The following is an 18,441-nucleotide window of genomic DNA, read 5'->3' as shown; positions in this document are numbered from 1 at the left end:
AGTTGACAGGCTTGAGATGATGAGGCCCAAGCACAGAGCCTGGCCGAGGGCCGGCAGCAGCCCTTACCCCTGTAATCCTGGTTTTCAAAGCACTTCACGCAGCTGATGACACTAAAGCGTAGGGAGAGCAAGTAACTTGTTCGGGGTCCCACCATCTGTGAGTGATGGAAACAAGACATGCAATCTAACTCTGGGGTTGTGAGGGACTCAAAGACAGTGCCAGCAACAGCCACTGAGCAACTGGTATTTTTAATATACCCACTTTACAGGTGGCAGTCTGCTGCCTCTCATTACATAGGATCAGAAAACATGGAACTTGTTGACTGACCATAAACATGGAGAAATGGGGTATGGTGGGAGGAGAATGTGGAAACTGAGTTAACACTGAGGCTTTACAATTTTCTATGAATTGAATTTGTTCATGTTACTTTTATTCCCTTTCCACATAGATACAAAGGTGGAAAAGTCTTCTTTAGTTTGATTTTCTACTTGTCACAGTAACTACTGACCATGGAAAACCCTATGACAGTCTAGGAACAGATGGTTTTGTTAGTAAATGCCATTAAATAATAATGTTGCAGGGCGCGGCCGCCGATCCTGAGAGGCTCAGGCGTTGGCGGTGCTCCCCGTCCGAGGGGCTCGACCCCAGCAGCGGCGGGGGCGCCCGCGGCCCCTGGGCGAATTGAGGATGAGGCCCCGAGGCAACGGCGCGGCCCCCTCCAGCGGCCGCGCCCGGGGGTTAGGCATCTGGGACTTGGAGAAGTTCAGTAACATGTATGAAGTCATCCAGCTCAAAAATGATATAGCCAGTATTCCAGTACAAGTCAGTTTGAATCCAAGTAAGCCAAAAGAGAATGAAAGAAGTAGATAATCTTGAAAGCATAGAAGAAGAATGGGCTTGTGAAACAGGATCTGATAACCAACCTCTTAATGATAATCAACACACAAATTGTGAATATTTTGTTGATACCCTTTTTGAGGAAGCTCAGAAAGTTGGTGCCAAATGCCTGTCTCCTACTGAACAGAAGAAACAGGTAGATGTAAGTATAAAATTATGGAAAAATGGATTCACAGTCAACGATGATTTCAGAAGTTATTCTGATTGTGCAAGTCAGCAATTTCTTAAGTCCATCAAAAAAGGGGAATTACCTTTAGAGTTACAGGGAATTTTCGATAAAGGGGGTTGATGTTAAAGTTGAAGACAAGAAAAATGAAGTGTGTATGTCAACCAAGCCTGTGTTTCAGCCCTTCTCAGGACAGGTCACAGACTGGGAAGTGCAACACCAAAAATTGTCTTTAAACCAAGGAGTACTGAAGTTGAGAATAAAAATAATTTGTCTACTGTCCAGCTAAACAACCTGGAACCCATCACTAACATACAGATCTGGTTAGCCAAAAGGAAAAGGATTGTCCAGAAATTTAACATTTCTCATAGAAATATCTCCCTTGTGGATTTTGCAGTTTATATTATGTAACTAGAAGACATATTGGAGGTTTTCTCATGTGTTCATTTAGAAAACGCGCAGTTAAGAAGTTCCTATAGAGAAGGACCTGTCATTAGCAATAACTTCATTTTTGCAGCTGTGAAAATTTTCATTAATGTGAATAATCTCAGAGGTTTTCTAATGGGAATCATTCAATAAAGCTTTTTACCTGAAAATTTAATAATTGTAAAGTGTGAAATACTTAAAATATGTTGACTTCAGAAAACATGGTTTTGGCAAGGGAAGGCAAACTTGAAAATAAGCTTCTTTGGAGGAATACAGTTTAACCTATGTCGTTTTTATAACTGTCATCAATCAGTTGAAAGTCATTGTTAAGGCTGAGAAACAGAAGGACAATTTTAATTTTACAGATTCTAATTTAACAGTTAAATTACTATGCATTATCCAGGTAATAAAAGTGCTCTTACTTCTTTTATGCACTTCTCTCATTCAGAGTAATTTTCATTACATTTCATTGTGTTGAAATATGGTACGTATACATCTGTTTCAGTGCCTTAAAGTATTTTGAGAGCTTTTACTAATGGTTAACTGTTGTCTTAAGGATGAAATACTACTATTCATTGAAAGGATCTGTGAAAGAATTTATACTTGTTTGTTATAAAATATAGGATGCATTTGTCTTTTATTTGGCCAAGTCATTCAGTTTAAGAACCAACAAACATTAGGTGCCTTCTGTTTGCCAGGTACTATTACCAATGTTACTGTCATTTAATATACAGAAGTGTTAAAATATGATATTTTAATATTAACTCAATGGTTGTAATTATATTTTAACAATCCTTTGTGTCCTGAATTGAATTAACATAAAGACTTTGGTAGGGTTTGCTCTCTGTTCTTTCAAAGTACAAACCATTTAATGAAAAAATTGTTCATTATATATTGAATAAAACTGCTTATTTGGGAGACTAAAAATAAATAAATAAATAAATAAAAATAATAATAATAATAATAATAATAATATTGCAACCTGGGCTTTCCACTAACTAGTACCATGGTCTTGAGCCAGTCTCTTTCCTTTTCTGGACCCGAGCTTCATCAACTGTGAAACAAAGGGGTTGGTTATATCTGTGCTTTTCAAACTGTTCTGGGGACATTGGGAGGTGTCAGGGGCCCTCAGAGGTGGGAAGGGGCAAATTGAAGCCAGAAGATGGAGACTTGGGTTCCCATCCTCACTTGACCTGGATTGAAGTAGTTTTGGTTGCCCTTCCAACTTCAAGGCTAGTGTCACCAAACCCAGTGGCCACCCCTGGAGCCTCAGCTAACTGGGCCTCTCTGCAGAAGTGGGTATCTGGTTGGTCCCTGCTCCAGACAGGTTCCACGTGGCCCTCTCTCCTGGGTTTCCTCCTCCTTAGCCAGCTGCTCCTTCTTAGTTTCTTCTGCTGAAGCCTTCTTTTCTCCTGTCCCAGAACTTAGTCCTTGGACTACTCTTTTCTCTTTCATTTCCTAGCATCTCACTTAGTTCCATGCATACTGATAACAACAAATTTATCTATTTCCAAGCTTTCTCCTGAAGTCTGGACTTGTACATCCAACTACCTTCCAGACATCACTCAGATGCTTAGTAAGCGTCTCAAGCTGCTACATGTCCAGAACTGAGCTTCTCATCTCACCCCCTCCAGACAATAAGAACGCACCTGCCTCAGGGCCTTTGCCCTGACTTTGCCACTGCCAGCAATGCTCTTTCCTGTGATATATGCATGTCTTACCCCCTCACTTCATTCACCACAACTGAGAGACCTTCCCTGGTTTAAAGGTTGGGCTATGGTACCAGACTGCCTATGTGCAAATTCCAGTTCTTCTTATTAATGATGTAACTTTGGGAAAATTACTTAGGTTGTCATGAGGATTAAATGAGCCAACAAAGGTAAAGTCCTGTAATAGCATTAGCTACACAGTGAGTACTTAAGTGCTCATTCCCCAGGATTACTGTTCCCTGATCATCTGCTCTAAAACACGACACCTCACTTCCTTATCGTCCCTTGCTGTGTTTTCCTCAAAGTACATATCCAAGCCTGATATTAATTACTTACATTTTTTCTGTTTCCCTGATGAGAAGGTAAGCACCATGAGGGCAGGGACTCTGCTGTGTTCACCAGTGGTTCCCAGACCTTAGAATTTGGTAAACACCCCATGAACAGCCCCAACACATCTCTGGCCACTCTAGGAGAGCAGAAGGGCCATTTTCTCTCACACTCACCCCACACTCCCAGTGCATCCCATGGAAGGAATGGCTGGGACTAACTGCATTTCTCATGAGAAACCCACAGGGCATGTGGCTGGAGGCAGCTGTAGCCCAAAGTTTGGGTGTTTTCCAGCCCTGCTCAGGAGCCTTTTGTACCTTTCTGGCTCTTAAGTTACAAGTTCTGTGTGATTCATTTGTGTTGCCTTCAAATGTAGCAAAATACCACGTGACACTGGACCTCACATCCAGAGAAGCAGGGGGCAGGTGGCAGTTGGGAAGCCACTGTCCACCTCTGTCCAGGAGGACCTGTCCAGGGGTGCTTAGCAGTGGGGGCCTGTTGGAGCCCATGGGTCTCCTCTGCCTCCCACACCCAGTTTACTGAAGCCCAGTGTTACCTCTTCGGGTGATGTGTTCTGGGTTAAATTAGCTAAGCCAGGACCACATCTTCTATCTGCGTAGTTCTGGGCCACATGACCCTGCATGAGAGCTGGAAGATGCACATTCAGCAGCAGGCCTTTCCTTTTTATGCTTGGATGCTTGCTGCAGGGCTCCTGGTATGGTCACAGCTCCCACTCGATGTCTCTGACCTGCTCGCTCACTTTAGACTGGGCAGCGTTTGGCTCTTGGCTCCTCCGCCTCCTGCCAGACCCGCCCTAGGCTTCAGGACCAAGTACACGTTTAGCTCTCCCATAAAGGATGCTGGATTTCCTACAAGTCACCCATGTCATCAAGGCTGGAGGCTCATCAGCCTCAGAAACTGACAGTGCTCAAGCTCAGCCCCATGGGCTGCCTTCAGCCTCGGTCTTCCGCTTTCTGTGTCTGTCCTTTCCTTCTGACTGTTCCGCCTTGCTCTAGGCCTACTGTGCACTGAACAGACACAGTAAAAGCAGCTGGACATAAAGTGTTCAACTGGCTCCCATAATTATGCAAGGTTATTTCCTAAAAGGAATCCCATATTCTCTATCATTTTTAATAGTCTGTTTCTCCGATCAAACCCTAACTGATGCCCTCTTTACTCCCTAGCTCTCTGGATTCTACTGATCCTTCAAAGCCCTACTCAACTGTCACCTCACAATCCTTCACAATCCCTTTTGCTGCAATTACACTCTCTTATCTTGTTGTTCCCATAACACTATTGCAAATTTTCTCACAACATCATAACTTGCTCACAAATATTTATGGATCGGTCACTGTGTGCCAGGCACTGTTCCAGGCACATGGCAATAAACAAAAGAAACAAGAGTTTTTCTGCTTTCTTCTAAATACAGGAGAGTTCTTTTCTCCTTGCCTGGAATAAAAATGAAGGTAAAAGCAATTTCAGATATACTTTTTAAAATATCCTAGATCCTACAGCCAGTATAACTGAACACAATCAGCATGGCCTTTATCCACTGACTGAACCCTTTCTCGTTATTGTTCATAACTAGATACCGAAGTCCAGCTGGTTGGCATGCCACTAAGGGTCAAGGCCCAGTGAGTTTGGTTCATTCCTGTGCACTTTCAAAAATGATATCAGATATCACTGACCAGCTTACCATCTCCATATAGACCTGAGGCTAAAAGGCCCACCTTTGCCTCCTACTTTCTGGTATTTGGGGCAAGGAAAGTATCTCAGAGACCTCCAATTCCTATAAAACCCAGAAGCAAATACAGTCTAAGCAAAACAACTTTATGAGACCCCTGTTATAAATACATGTTCTGTATAATCCAGGGGAAACTGCACAATGAATGTGGAGCAACAAATCAGAATAGCATAATATACAATATAAATACATAAATGATGACTGAAGTTAATTAGGTCCAGATTTCATAAGGAAAACAGAAAGCACAAAATACGTTGGCAAAAATAATAAATATGAACTGGCTAAGTTCAGCATAGGTATCTATCCTGGATATCGTTCTCTAAAACTCTTCAGTAATGAACCTGTAGGCATCTAACAATAGAGCCTGAAGCCATAAGGCAAAGTGTTCAGAAATATAGGGAGAAATTGGCAAATTTATAACTATGATGGCAGATTTTAACATATACCTCTCAGAAACCGATATATCAGGTAGACAAAATGAGGTAGGATGTGGAAGATTTGAACAATAAGATTAATAAGCTAAACCTAATAGCTAAAAATAAATACTGGTCACTGCTAACATTTATATGATGCTTAGTGTGTGCCAGGCCCTCAAATCAAGGTGGACACTATTGTCCCATTTAAATTGTGATAAAACTGAGGCAGGAGAGGTTATGCCACTTGCCCAAGGCCATACAGTGAATATATCACAGAACTAGGGTTCAAATATATATACTTTAACAACCAAACTGAGAATATATACTTTTTTTTCTATCACATAGGGAACATTTTAAAAACCTGACCCCATAGCAGGCTACAAAGTAAAGCTCAACACAGTTCCAAATGTTGATATTCTACAGCCCTTGTTATCTGATGACAATGCAATAAAATTAGAAGGCAACAAAAAAGTAGGTTTAAAAAAGACAAAATAAATTTCAAAACTCCAGGATACAGCTAAACACCTACACTTGGAGAGAAATTTATAGCCTTAAATGGGTTTTAGAAAACATTCCAGAAATTAGGGGGAAAAAATAACAGAATAAACCCAAAGTAAGAAGAAGGAAAGCAATATGAATGACAAAATTAACGACATAGAAAAAAATATATCTGACAAACACATCTGGAAGCTGGCTTTTTGAAAAGACATATCAAAGTATTGTTAAGCCTGATCAAGGAAAAAGGGAGAAGGAACTTTAGGTAACATGAAAAATGGACAAAGTTCTCATGACAGTTATAGAGATGAAAAATAATTGCAAATGTACTCTGAGATACTGTGAAGACCATGAAAGGGAATGTGCAAGATGTAATTTCTGGGCCTCATTATCAACCACTGATAAATTTAAAGGCATCCTGGGCAGGAGTCCAGGAAAGGAGGATGAAAAATGCTTTAAAAAGCTGGTGAAGCACCAAGAGGACTGCACTGAATCCCACTACATTGTATGTCTCTGTTTCTACACATTAACTCACGGATGCATATGACTCTGTGAGGTGGACAGGAAAGATACTGCCATCCTTGTGTTGTGGATGAGGATCTGAGACTGAGAACTCCAGTGACTTGTGTCAGGTCGTTCGGCCACGGGAAGCTGGCACGAGGACTGGGCCTCTGCGTTGTCCCACTCCCATCCATGTCATTCCATGTGACCACAGAGGCACCCAGCTGTGCCTTGGTGGTACACTACACAGCTGCCAGTGTCAGGCCCTAACTGGGTGTGTGTTCAAACCATGTCGTACAAACATGCTGCTGAGAAGTATCTGCAAAAAACATTCAAAACCAACCTGAGAGGTGAAGGCTATTTCCCTAGTCAACAGGGAGGTGAATCAGTAATCCTTTCGGTTTCTCTTCACTTGTTTCCAGCCCCCAAGACACCAGACAGGGGCATCCTTCCCAAAGAAGGTGAATCCTCCTCTTTTCACAAATAATAATTGGAGAAGGAGCCCAGTGTTCTTCTAAATCATCCTCCAGTCAAAGCTAATTTTTAAAGACATTCCTAATCTAACCATTTAGCTACCGGGACTCAACATCGTACTCTCAATTCCATTCTTTCAGTTGTCATGTCCTGAATCAGTTTGTGTATAAGGAGGTGCTAAGCACCTGTCACATGCAGGTATGTTCTGCACTAGAAGGATAAAGATAAGTAAGACATAGCTCTTGATGTCAACAAACTTAAGGTTCAGCAGCAGGGACCAGCAGACCATATAAATGGCAAAAAAATCCTCTCCTCTCTCTCTCCCTACCTTGAGTACCTGGAGTTTTCGGCCAAAGCACATCATTCAAAAGGAACAAGGGTACCATTATACTATTTCATAAGTGGACATGACATTGAGATCAACAGTTCATTGAACGAGCCCTTTCAAGCCCATCAATACTCATTTTGATTATGTGCTCCTCTCTGAATTTCAAATGGAATAGACTGTCCAGCTCCCCTTTTCTGGTTATCTGCTTCTGCTTGGGATCTTAGTGTGTTTTTCCCAGGTACAACCCGGAGCCTATCCTGGTGTAACCTGAGTTATCCACCCCTAATTCACACCTTTGGTTTTCCCATCAGGCATTGTGCTCAGGTTCAGCCCAGCTCTGTGTCTCTGTCCACGGCTCAAGAGGCCTGGATATAAAGCATGCACAGAAAATAATAGTTCTGCTTCTCCTTTAAGGATCAACCACAAAAGCCTGCTCCCAACTCCTGCCAAGCAAACAGACTGTTTTAAACCCATGTTCCCATTACATCACCTTTCGTCTTCCAGGCAGTTAATGTCTTCTGGATTGTTTCTATTTTAAAGGGCTATTGATGCCCAGGAAATCTCCTGGAAGGAAATAGTCAGTCATTCTCAAGTTCACTTGGTAATTTTTCAAATGTAGCATTATATGCATCTTGAAATAGAATACGTAATGCAATACGGTTTCACTGAAGTGATTATGGAGGACTGTAATAGACACTATAAAGTCACCTTACATTTATAGCATCTTGAGCAGTTTTGAAAAGTGCATATGAGATTTCTTTCATTCGTTACCACAAGGCTCTGGGGTGTGGAGGACAGGGATTAGTGCTGCCGTTTTTACTAAAGAGAGAGAAGAGGTATGATAATGGTTTAAAGAATGGCCCTGGTGCACCTCTTTGGGCCTCAGTTTCCCTCTCTGCAGAACAAGGAGAATCAAAGCATTTGCTTTATGAGGTGGTTGTGGGACTGTATAAAACACTCTGTTCTTGGCACATATTCAGGGCCTTATCTGTGTTTGTCATTTGGAGAAATGAGGAAACTGATCTGAGAAAGATTTTTGGCCTTGTCTGAGGTCTCCAAGCAGGTCTGGGGTAAAGCTGGAGCAGAATCCATGTCCTACACTTTAGACCAGAGCTGTTGCCCTCCCTGTGCTGTCTTCCTGGGCTCCAGCAGAACTCAGCCTGATGCTCAGCCAGGAATCTCTCCGTGGAGTGAATCTCCAGGGCAGCACGCCCTATTCTATGTCAGGTGAAACCAGACCCATCAGCTCACAGACGGAGGGGACATCACAGTTTAAAAGGGGTCAGTGATTATTTGTCTGCCCATCCTCAGGAGAGCTGATTCCCTCGGATTTATGCGATCCTTCAGCTATGGTACAGTGCAATGCGTGCCCTGTCAAACCACCCAGGACCTCCCGTGAACCGGGGACGCTCAGGCCTGGAGGAGCTTTGGAGTGCTCCTGTGTCCCTTCCCGCTGGGCACAGCAGTTCCGCCTCGGGACCCTTCCCTGTGCTTTCTCCTCTGCCTCGCCCCCTCCTGGTGAAGTCATGTCCAACTTCAGAATCCAGGCAGAGGGCAGCAGAAGTCACTCGCCTATGAAAACTTCCCGGACATCCCGGGCAGAAGCCTCCCTCTCCTCTCCATCCCTCCCTATTGGCTGCAGAGGAACCTTCCTGCCATGATTACAGCATTTATCATACCGGGTTATTTAAGTAATTTAAGCTCCATGGAGCTCTGCAAGAACCAGAGCTGCGCCTCATTCACCCCAGCATCCAGCCCTGAGCCTTGCACAGTGATAACACTCATAAATACTTGCTAAGGCAAAATGACTTGAATAGTAATGATCACAAATGACTCTCCTTTTCCTTCTGGAAAAGGGCAAGCAAAGGAATCTATGAAACCTGCACCCCTTCTCTGCCCCCAGCTCACTGTGTTCCAGGCACCAGACTGTCTTCCAGAAAGAAAGTTTTCCTTCAGAATTAGAATTAGCAAGACTGAAATGGTTTTCTGGAAGCCAATAAATAAAACTATGAATCTAAGAGAGTCAAAGTGACTAGACATGAGAGCCCAGGACAAGGTTCAGTGAAGTCCCAGCCAACTTCCGTGGGGAGAGCCACACCCAGGCACGGCAACCCTCTCTCTGTGTATTCTGGGAGTGGAGTGAAAAGTCTGCTCTCAATGGTGTTATTATTTATATCTCCCTTGGCTCACTGAAATACTTTGGCAGACAGATAAGGACCTAAACTAATAATACTGAGTCTTGAACAAACTGAAATGTTAGAGCCTTCAGTCCAGCAAGAACATCTTTGGGGAAGCTGTCAGTCAACACCCTGTTCTGGCATCCATTTCCGTCCCCATCCGACATCGGATTGTTCAGCCCCGCCCAGCCTCCTCTGTGTGACCTCTGACCCTGGCAGCATCCTGTCGCTGGAAGTATCTCCACAGGGCAGTGTGCTGCTCACATGTAGTCCGCACCAGCCTGGAAATCCTCTAGACGGTGTCTCCAGGACCTGGGCGAAGCTTCTTCTCACTCGGCTGGCATATAGTTGGCTTGCCAAAAACATGTGAACTTAGTTATAAGTTTTCTCTGAGCAGCCACCTTCAGAAAGTTTGGTAGCACTGTGTTGGTGAGGCTGGGGGGAAACAGACGCTCGCGCATGCTTCCGTGTGCATCAGAGCATCGTCAGTGGAAGGCAACGGGCATCTCTAGTCAAGTTAAAAATGCACATACCATTGCACCCAGCAAATTCTACAATCGTGAGAGTCAGCACCTACTGAGCATTTGCACATGCTGGGTGCTGTTGCCAACACTGTTCACACATCAACCCCACAAAAACCCTCTGAGCTAGGTGGTGCCTCATCCCAGCTTCACAGATGACCAAGCTCAAGCCATGAGACTTTAAATTATTGGTCCACAATTCTCTAAGAACCCAGGCGTGTGGTTCAGGGGGGAGCTCGCCTAACCACTATGCTGCACTCTATCTCTCTACAGTGCTATCTACTGAAGTACTACCTGTAAGAGAGAAAAACAACCTAAAAATCCACCACAAGAGAAAGGTTAAATTTATTATGGTTTTCCTGTACAAGGGACACTAGATAGTTTTTAAAAAAATTAAGTTGATGTGGAGGTGCTCTGATGTATTACAATCTCCAAGGTATAAAAATTTAAGTTAGCAAAAGCAGAGTATAGGAGAGAACGCTATCACTTGTAGAAGTAATAATTCAGAATTATGCATGCATATGCACAGTACAGCTCTGAAAGGATGTACAGGAAGAGATAAAACGAGACAAATAGGGAAATAGGGGGAGGAGGGACACGTCTCACTGTGTACATTTATATATACTTTTTGAATTCTCTGCCACATACGTGGATTAGCTATTTGAAAAAAAAATTTACCTGCAAAGTACATAGTAGTCACCTAAATGTCCCACACTGTTTTAGTGCTATTTGTTTATGAATATGTCTCCCCTCTAGCATCTAGCTCAGAGGCTGGCACACCCTAAGTATTTATTCCACAAATGACTGCAGAATGAATGAATATTGAGTTGAATCAATGACACTCATCAAGGTTCCTCCTGCAACCCTATGTAGAAGGGGTTTGTATCTCTCCAGAGCTGGGTTCATGAGGGATAATGTTCCAGATGGAGGAGGGTCAGATGAGGGCTGAGTTTCATGATGAATCAACCCATGATTCTCAACAAGCACTTGTATTTTGAACTTTTCCAGGACTTGCCCTTTTAGCTACATTGGTAGTTCTCAACTGGGGGCACTTTTGTCCCCAGAACACATTTGGCAATGTCTGGAGATATTTTTGTTTGGAGTATTCTGACTGGGGAGGCGCTATTGGCATTCAGTGGGTAGAGGCCAGGAAGCTACTAAGTCGCTTACAATGGGCAGGACAGCTGCCCAACAAGGAACTGTCCAGCCCCAAAGTCCAATGTGGAGGCTGAGGGGCCCTGAGCTGCTGTGATAGCTCCGGCCCTTGTTCATCTGCCCTGGGAGAGACCTAGTACTTTTAGGTGTGTTTGTTCCCTCCTGTTGGACAATCTTCCTGAGCTTGTCAACCTTATTTTAACTGAAATCTCATCACTCAGGATTTCAGCTAACTTAGTCCCATCCCCCTGTCACAGTCACTTTGAGGAGGGGAGAAATATTCAAGTATTTTATGAGAACCTTTCTGGGAAGTCCCACAGAGGCCTGGTGGGGAGTTCAGCTCTCCCTGGGGCCGGGAGTTCTTCCCGCAGAGCCCTGCCTCACAAGGCTGGATCCTGAGAAGCTGAGGGAGAATGACAACAGCTGCCCTTTCTCAGGCAGACATCCTCAGAGAGGAAGGGCAGCCCTGATGAACAGGGTGTCTGCTCCTTTAGGCATTTCCAGGCTTACTCGGGACAATGGGGGCTGCTCACGGATTCTCTCCCAGTCTGGGTATCAAAGGAGGAAATGTAGGGTCCTGGCCATTCTCCTCAACCCCAAGACACACAGCTGGGGCTTATTTTATCTGGAAGGCATCCTGGGCCTGGTGAGACTCTTACATAGAGTGGGAGTTCTGTTCTGGCTCGGCTGCTTACCCGCCTGGGACTGAGGGTAAGTCACCTAAACTGCTCTGTCCTTGAGTTTCCCCTTCTGTAAAATGGGTACATTACAGGTTTGCTGTAAAACTCCAATATAGTCAAAGATGGGAATAATGCTTTGTAACTGACTAGATCCCATACGAATGTAATTATTTCAAATCCAGATCATCAGATTTTTGGCTCAATCTTTCCCTGGTAAATATGTGGTTAAGCATGGATCGTCCCAGTGGGGCAGACCAGGGGCCTGTTGGCAGGACCAGGGCCCAAGCCTGGAAGACTGGGGTCAAGGAAGAGAAACTACAGTTCCCATGGACACTCAGGTAAATGGAAATGGTGACTAGGAGATGGATTAGGAGTGGTGAGATCGAGACCCCCTAAAAGTGTTTTCCCACTGGGAGTCTGAAGAGGACTGAAAATTGGAGCAGCAATAAAATAAAATTTAGTGTTGTGGGTTTTTGATGGCTCCACATGCAAAAGTTACGAGAGAAGCTGAAAGAGCAATCAAGAGGGTCATTCAAGCCAGGGTGCTCCAACACCACCTCCTCGGGAATCATGTATGTTTCTGATGCCATGTTAAATGAACGCCTATGTTTTGGGTTAAATTGTGCCCCCAAGAAAGATATGTCACAGTCCTAACCCCCAGTACCTGTGAATGTGACCGTGTTTGGAAATAGGGTTTTTGCAGATATAATTGGTCAAGATGAGGCTAAGACAGAGGCAGAGATGGGGGTGATGCAGTTACAAGCCACGGAACTCCAAGGACCGCCAGCAGCCATCAGGAGCTGGGGGAGAGGCATGAGCACATTCTCCCTCAGAGCCTCCAGGAGAACCAAGCCTTCGACACCTTGATTCTGGACTTGCAGCCTCCCAAACCGTGAGACTACGTCTCCGCAGCATAAGCCTCCAAATGTGTGGTATGCGCCATGGCAGCCCTCTTAAAATAAAACACCCTAGCTGGAGCCAGATGGAGGGAAACAGGGACCAGCTTCTGCCCTGGAGCAGCATTGCTACAGGGCAACATCACACAGGAGGGCTAGTGTGAGGTAACTGGTCTCACAGACACCCCAAGGGAGGCAGCAGGCGGGCGTCATGGTCATGGTTTGTGCTGGGACACCAAGGGCCCGGCTCCAGTGCATCCCCTTTATCCTCCAGACAGGATGCTCATGGAGGGGGGAGAAGGTTCATCCAACAGGCCTTGTTCATTTACAGACCATGCAGATAATTACTCAGGACTCTAATCTCTTTGTGGTTTTAGCAAATGGACTTTGTGGTGATTTTTCTTTTTTCAGGCATTTTGGCAGTGCTGATGGGGAAAATAAAAGAGCCCATTAATGCCTGCTTGTGTCACTGGGGACACCGAAGTGCTGAAATGGAGAATAGAAACATACACAATTAAAGCAGAAAAAGCTAGAGGTTACCTGGGTTTCTAAAATGCTGCAGAGATGGCAGTCCAATTCCTGGGAATTTTCCTCATCTCCTTGGGGATGTACCTTATTCTGTTGGATAAATTCTTCCAGTCTTAAAACCTAAAGCAGAAGAAAAGAAACCTTTTGCAATGAAATTAAGTCTGACCTCCTGGATGTGGTCATTAATCTGGGAATCCATTCTCCTGGGTCAATCAGTTCTGGAGATAGTGCCCCACTAGACAAATGCCAAAAGTGCTTCTGGAAAGGCTATTTTTAATTAGCTAGTTGATTAGTCATTCTGGGAAAAAAATGAGCATGGCCTTACAGTATTCCACACCTCCCTTTAAATTATTTACATACAAATATCTACACTGGAGCTATCAGGTGGTTTTCATTGACTTCCATACCATCGCTAGAAGTCCAGTCATTTTGTTCTAAAGTTAGTTGGTAAATAAAAGAAAGATTATTTAAGAACTTAAAGATGGTGTGAGACATGAGACAGAAACCTCATCCCCAAACCATATATAATATGAAAATATAGCAAATACAACTAATACTGAAAGAGCAACAGGAAAGAAGGCCGCCCCAGACTGCCTGCATCTGGGAAAAGAGCAGACCTCACGGAAAAGGGTAAAGTGCCAAAGCTGTGTTCCAGAGTGATCCAAGCCCTTCCCCACCCCAGCTCACTGGCACGAGGCAGAGAAATGGAGCAGGGAGAAGGTAGAGGCCTGCTGACCACCCAGCCCTGGAGATCTGCTCTGGGAGCACCAACCTACATTACATGGTGCTCTGGAAATCTGTGGGGGTAGAAAGCTAAGACAGGCAGGATACTTGGAGAGACTGAGATTCCAGCCGCTTGTGGAGAACGGGTACCCATAACCAGCTGCTCTGGATCAAAACAAAGGCAGGCAACCTGAGAGACTTCCCAAGAGCAAGAGGGCTGCTAAGGGGCAAGGACTGCACAGAGCTTACTGCTCTGGAGAAAGGACAAGTGGACAAAATTGTCCCAGTGCACTCAGCCCAGTAGGTTGGGAACCTTCCAGAGCTGTAGGCACTCCATCACCCTGGCTGGCAATGCAGCTCTGAGGCCCCCGACCATGATATGCAGCCTGCCACTCCCTCATCCCAGCCAGCACCAGCTCTCAAACCAGGCCCCAGTATTGCACCCAGCCAGCCAGAGGGTGGCCCTGCCCATGGCAGCTACAGGGGCATAGCAGAGAGGCTGCTCCCTGCACTATCAGATCACTGGCCCATGCAGTGGAGGTAGGCACTGCAGCTGGGAAGCAGGAAAGAGCTCTTTCCTCCCAGCAGGCAACAGCACCTTTCACCTGCACCCCCCACCATCACTCCAGGGGCTAAGCAGCTCCAGAAAGTAGAGCGTCTGGGCACTAGAGGGTGCCACCTACACCAAGTTATTATTACAAATAGGAAATGTGAAAAGAACTTGTTACAAACCCAAATCCCACAAACAAGAGGAAGAGGGCCAAGTGAAACTGAACTCACCAATATTCTTGAAAAACATTTCAAAATAAAAATCATAAACAAGCTCACAAAGCTACAGAAAAATATTCAAGACCTCAGGGAGGAATTCAAGAAAGAGACAGAAAGTTTGAGAAATACAGTACCTGAAATGAAGGAGGTACATACAATGGAGGAATTTAAAAGCAGATTAGATGAAGTAGAGGGTCAGTAAATGAAATAGAAATTAGGGTACAGGAATGCAAAGAAGCTGAGGTACAGAGAGAAAAAGGATCTCTAGGAATGAAAGAATATAAAGAGAACTGTGTGATCAATACAAACAGAACAATATTCACAGGTAACAGAAGGGGTTACAGAAGAAGAAGGGAGATAAAAAGGGATAGAAAGTTTCTTTGAGGGAATAATTGCTGAAAATGTCCCCATTCTAGGGAAGGAGATAGTCTATTAGGCCGTGGAGGTGCACAGATCTCCCAACACAAAGGACGCAAGGAAGACAACATCAGAACATATAATAAATAAATGATAAAGATCACGGACAAGGACAGAGTATTATAAGCAGCTAGAGAAAGAAAAAATATCACATACAAAGGAAAACCCATCAGGCTACATTCAGACTTCTCAATAGAAACCTTACAGCCAGAAGGGAGTGGCATGATATATTTAATGCAATAAAGCAGAAGGGCCTCGAACCAAGAATACTCTATCTGGCAAGATTATCATTTAAATTTGAAGGAGGGATTGAACAATTTCCAGATAAACAAAAGCTGAGAGAATTTATCTCCCACAAACCATCTCTACAGTGATTTTTGGAGGGACTACTATAGATGGAAGGTTCCGAAGGCTAAAAAGCTATCACCAGAGAAAATAAAACCACAGTAGATGGAGTAGATCAATTAATTACTAAGCAAATGAAAAATTAAATTACTTACCCCTAAAGTCAGTCAAGGGATAGACAGAGTACAGAATATGATACCTAATATATAAAGAATGGAGGAGGAAGAAAAAGGAGGAAAAAACATGAACCTTTAGATTGTGTTTGTAATAGCTTACTAAGTGAGTTAAGTTAGACTGTTAGATAGTAAACAAGTTACCCTTGAACCTTTGGTAACCTTGAATCTAAAGCCTGCAATGGCAATAAGTACATATCTATCAATAAATGTAAATGGTCTGAATGCACCAATCAAAAGACATAGACGCACTGAATGGATAAAAAAACAAGACCCGATATTGTACATAAAAAAACCCTAAAGACTCCACTCCAAAACTACTAGAACTAATATTGGAATTCAGCAAAGTTGCAGGATACAAAATTAATACACAGAAATCTGTCTTTCCTAATCACTAACAATGAACTAATAGAAAGAGAAATCAGAAAAACAATTCCATTCACAATTGCATCAAAAAGAATAAAATACCTAGGAATAAACCTAACCAAGGAAGTGAAAAACTATACCCTGAAAACTACAAGACACTCTTAAGAGAAATTAAAAAGGACACTAACAAATAGCAACTCCTCCCATGCTCTTGTCTAGGAAGAACTAACATTGTCAAAATGGCCATCCTGCCCAAAGCAATCTACAGATTCAATGCAATCCCTATCAAATTACCAACAGCATTCCTCAACAAACTGGACCAAATAGTTCAAAAATTCATATGGAACCACCTAAGACGCTGAATAGCCAAAGCAATACTGAGAAGGAAGAATAAAGTGGTGGTGGGGATCTTGCTCCCCAAGTTTAAGTTCTACTACAAAGCCACAGTAATCAAGACAATTTGGTGCTGGCACAAGAACAGAGCCACAGACCAGTGGAACAGAATAGAGACTCTAGACATTAACCCAAACATATATGGTTGATTAATATATGATAAAGGAGCCATGGATATACAATGGGGAAATGACAGCCTCTTCAACAGTTGGTGTTGGCGAAACTGGACAGCTACATGTAAGAAAATGAAACTGGATCATTGTCTAACCCTATACACAAAAGTAAATTCAAAATGGATCAAAGACCTGAATGTAAGTCATGTAAGAAAAAAACATAGGCAAAAATCTCTTGGACACAAACATGAGTGACTTCTTCATGAACATACCTCGATGGGCAAGGGAAACAAAAGCAAAAATGAACAAGTGGGACTATATCAAGCTGAAAAGCTTCTGTACAGCAAAGGACACCATCAATACAACAAAAAGGAATCCTACAGTATGGGAAAATATATTCATAAATGACGTATCTGATAAAGGGTTGACATCCAAAATATATAAAGAGCTCACGCACCTCAACAAACAAAAAGGAAATAGCCTGATTAAAAAATGGTCAGAGGAGCTGAACAGACAGTTCTCCAAATTTTGATGGCCAAGAGACACATGAAAAGATGCTCCACATCGCTAGTCATCAGAGAAATGCAAATTAAAACCACAATGAGATATCACCTCACACCAGTAAGGATTGCCACCATCCAAAAGGCAAACAAAAACAAATGTTGGTGAGATTGTGGAGAAAGGAAAACCCTCCTACACTGCTGGTGGGAATGTAAATTAGTTCAACCATTGTGGAAAACAGTATGGAAGTTCCTCAAAAAGCTCAAAATAGAAATACCATTTGACCCAGGAATTCTACTTCTGGGAATTTACCCTAAGAATACAGCAGCCCAGTTTGAAAAAGACAGATGCACCCCTATGTTTATCACAGCACTATTTACAATAGCCAAGAAATGGAAACAACCTAAGTGTCCATCAGTAGATGAATGGATAAAGAAGATATAGTACATATATACAATGGAATATTATTCAGCCATAAGAAGAAAACAAATCCTACCATTTGCAACATGGATGGAGCTAGAGGGTATTATGCTCAGTGAAATAAGCCAGGCAGAGAAAGACAAGTACCAAATGATTCCACTCATCTGTGGAGTATAAGAACAAAGAAAAAATCTGAAGGAACAAAAGAGCAGCAGGATCACAGAACCCAAGAAGGGAACTAACAGGTACCAAAGGGAAAGGGACTGGGGAGGATGGGTGGGAAGGGAGGGATAAGGAGGGGGAAAAAGAAAGGGGGTTACGATTAGCATGTATAATGTGGGGAGAGGCACAGGGAGGGCTGTGCAACACAGAGAAGACAAGTAGTGATTCTATAGCATCTTACCAAGCTGATGGGACAGTGAGTGAAATGGGGTTTGTAGGGGGACTTGGTGAAGGGGGAGCCTAGTAAACACAATGTTCCTCATGTAATTGTAGATTAATGATACCAAAATAAAAATTAAAAAAACTAAGACTCATCTATATGCTGCCTATAAGAAACTCACTTCAAACCCAAAGACATACAGAGACTAAAAGTGAAGGGATGAAAAAAGATATTTCATGCAACTAATAGGGAGAAAAAAGCAGGAGTTGCAGTACTTGTATCAGACAAAACAGACTTCAAAACAAAGAAAGTAACAAGAGACAAAGAAGGACGTCATATGATGATTAAGGAGTTACTCCAACAAGAGGATATAACCATTATAAATATCTATGCACCCAA

The 18,441-nt window shown here is 43.3% G+C and overlaps 1 protein-coding gene and 1 pseudogene across 5 annotated transcripts in view; one reads left to right on the top strand and one right to left on the bottom strand.

Annotated features, from left to right (window-relative positions):
- FAM184B (family with sequence similarity 184 member B) overlaps positions 1–18,441 on the bottom strand; it is a 141,732-nt gene that overhangs the window by 26,601 nt on the left and 96,690 nt on the right. For all 5 annotated transcript variants that reach the window (XM_073237797.1, XM_073237798.1, XM_073237795.1 and 2 more), the window contains exon 7: positions 13,454–13,561. In XM_073237797.1, the coding sequence (XP_073093898.1) occupies positions 13,454–13,561 (108 nt within the window). The remainder of the gene's footprint in view (positions 1–13,453; positions 13,562–18,441) is intronic.
- Positions 541–1,778, top strand: LOC108400145 (UBX domain-containing protein 2A pseudogene; annotated as a pseudogene).

The sequence above is a fragment of the Manis javanica genome, chromosome 5, assembly GCF_040802235.1.
Source record: "Manis javanica isolate MJ-LG chromosome 5, MJ_LKY, whole genome shotgun sequence".
Classification (NCBI taxonomy): domain Eukaryota; kingdom Metazoa; phylum Chordata; class Mammalia; order Pholidota; family Manidae; genus Manis; species Manis javanica.
The sequence above is the reverse complement of the archived record's forward strand: the minus strand, read 5'-3'. Positions and strand labels throughout refer to the sequence as shown.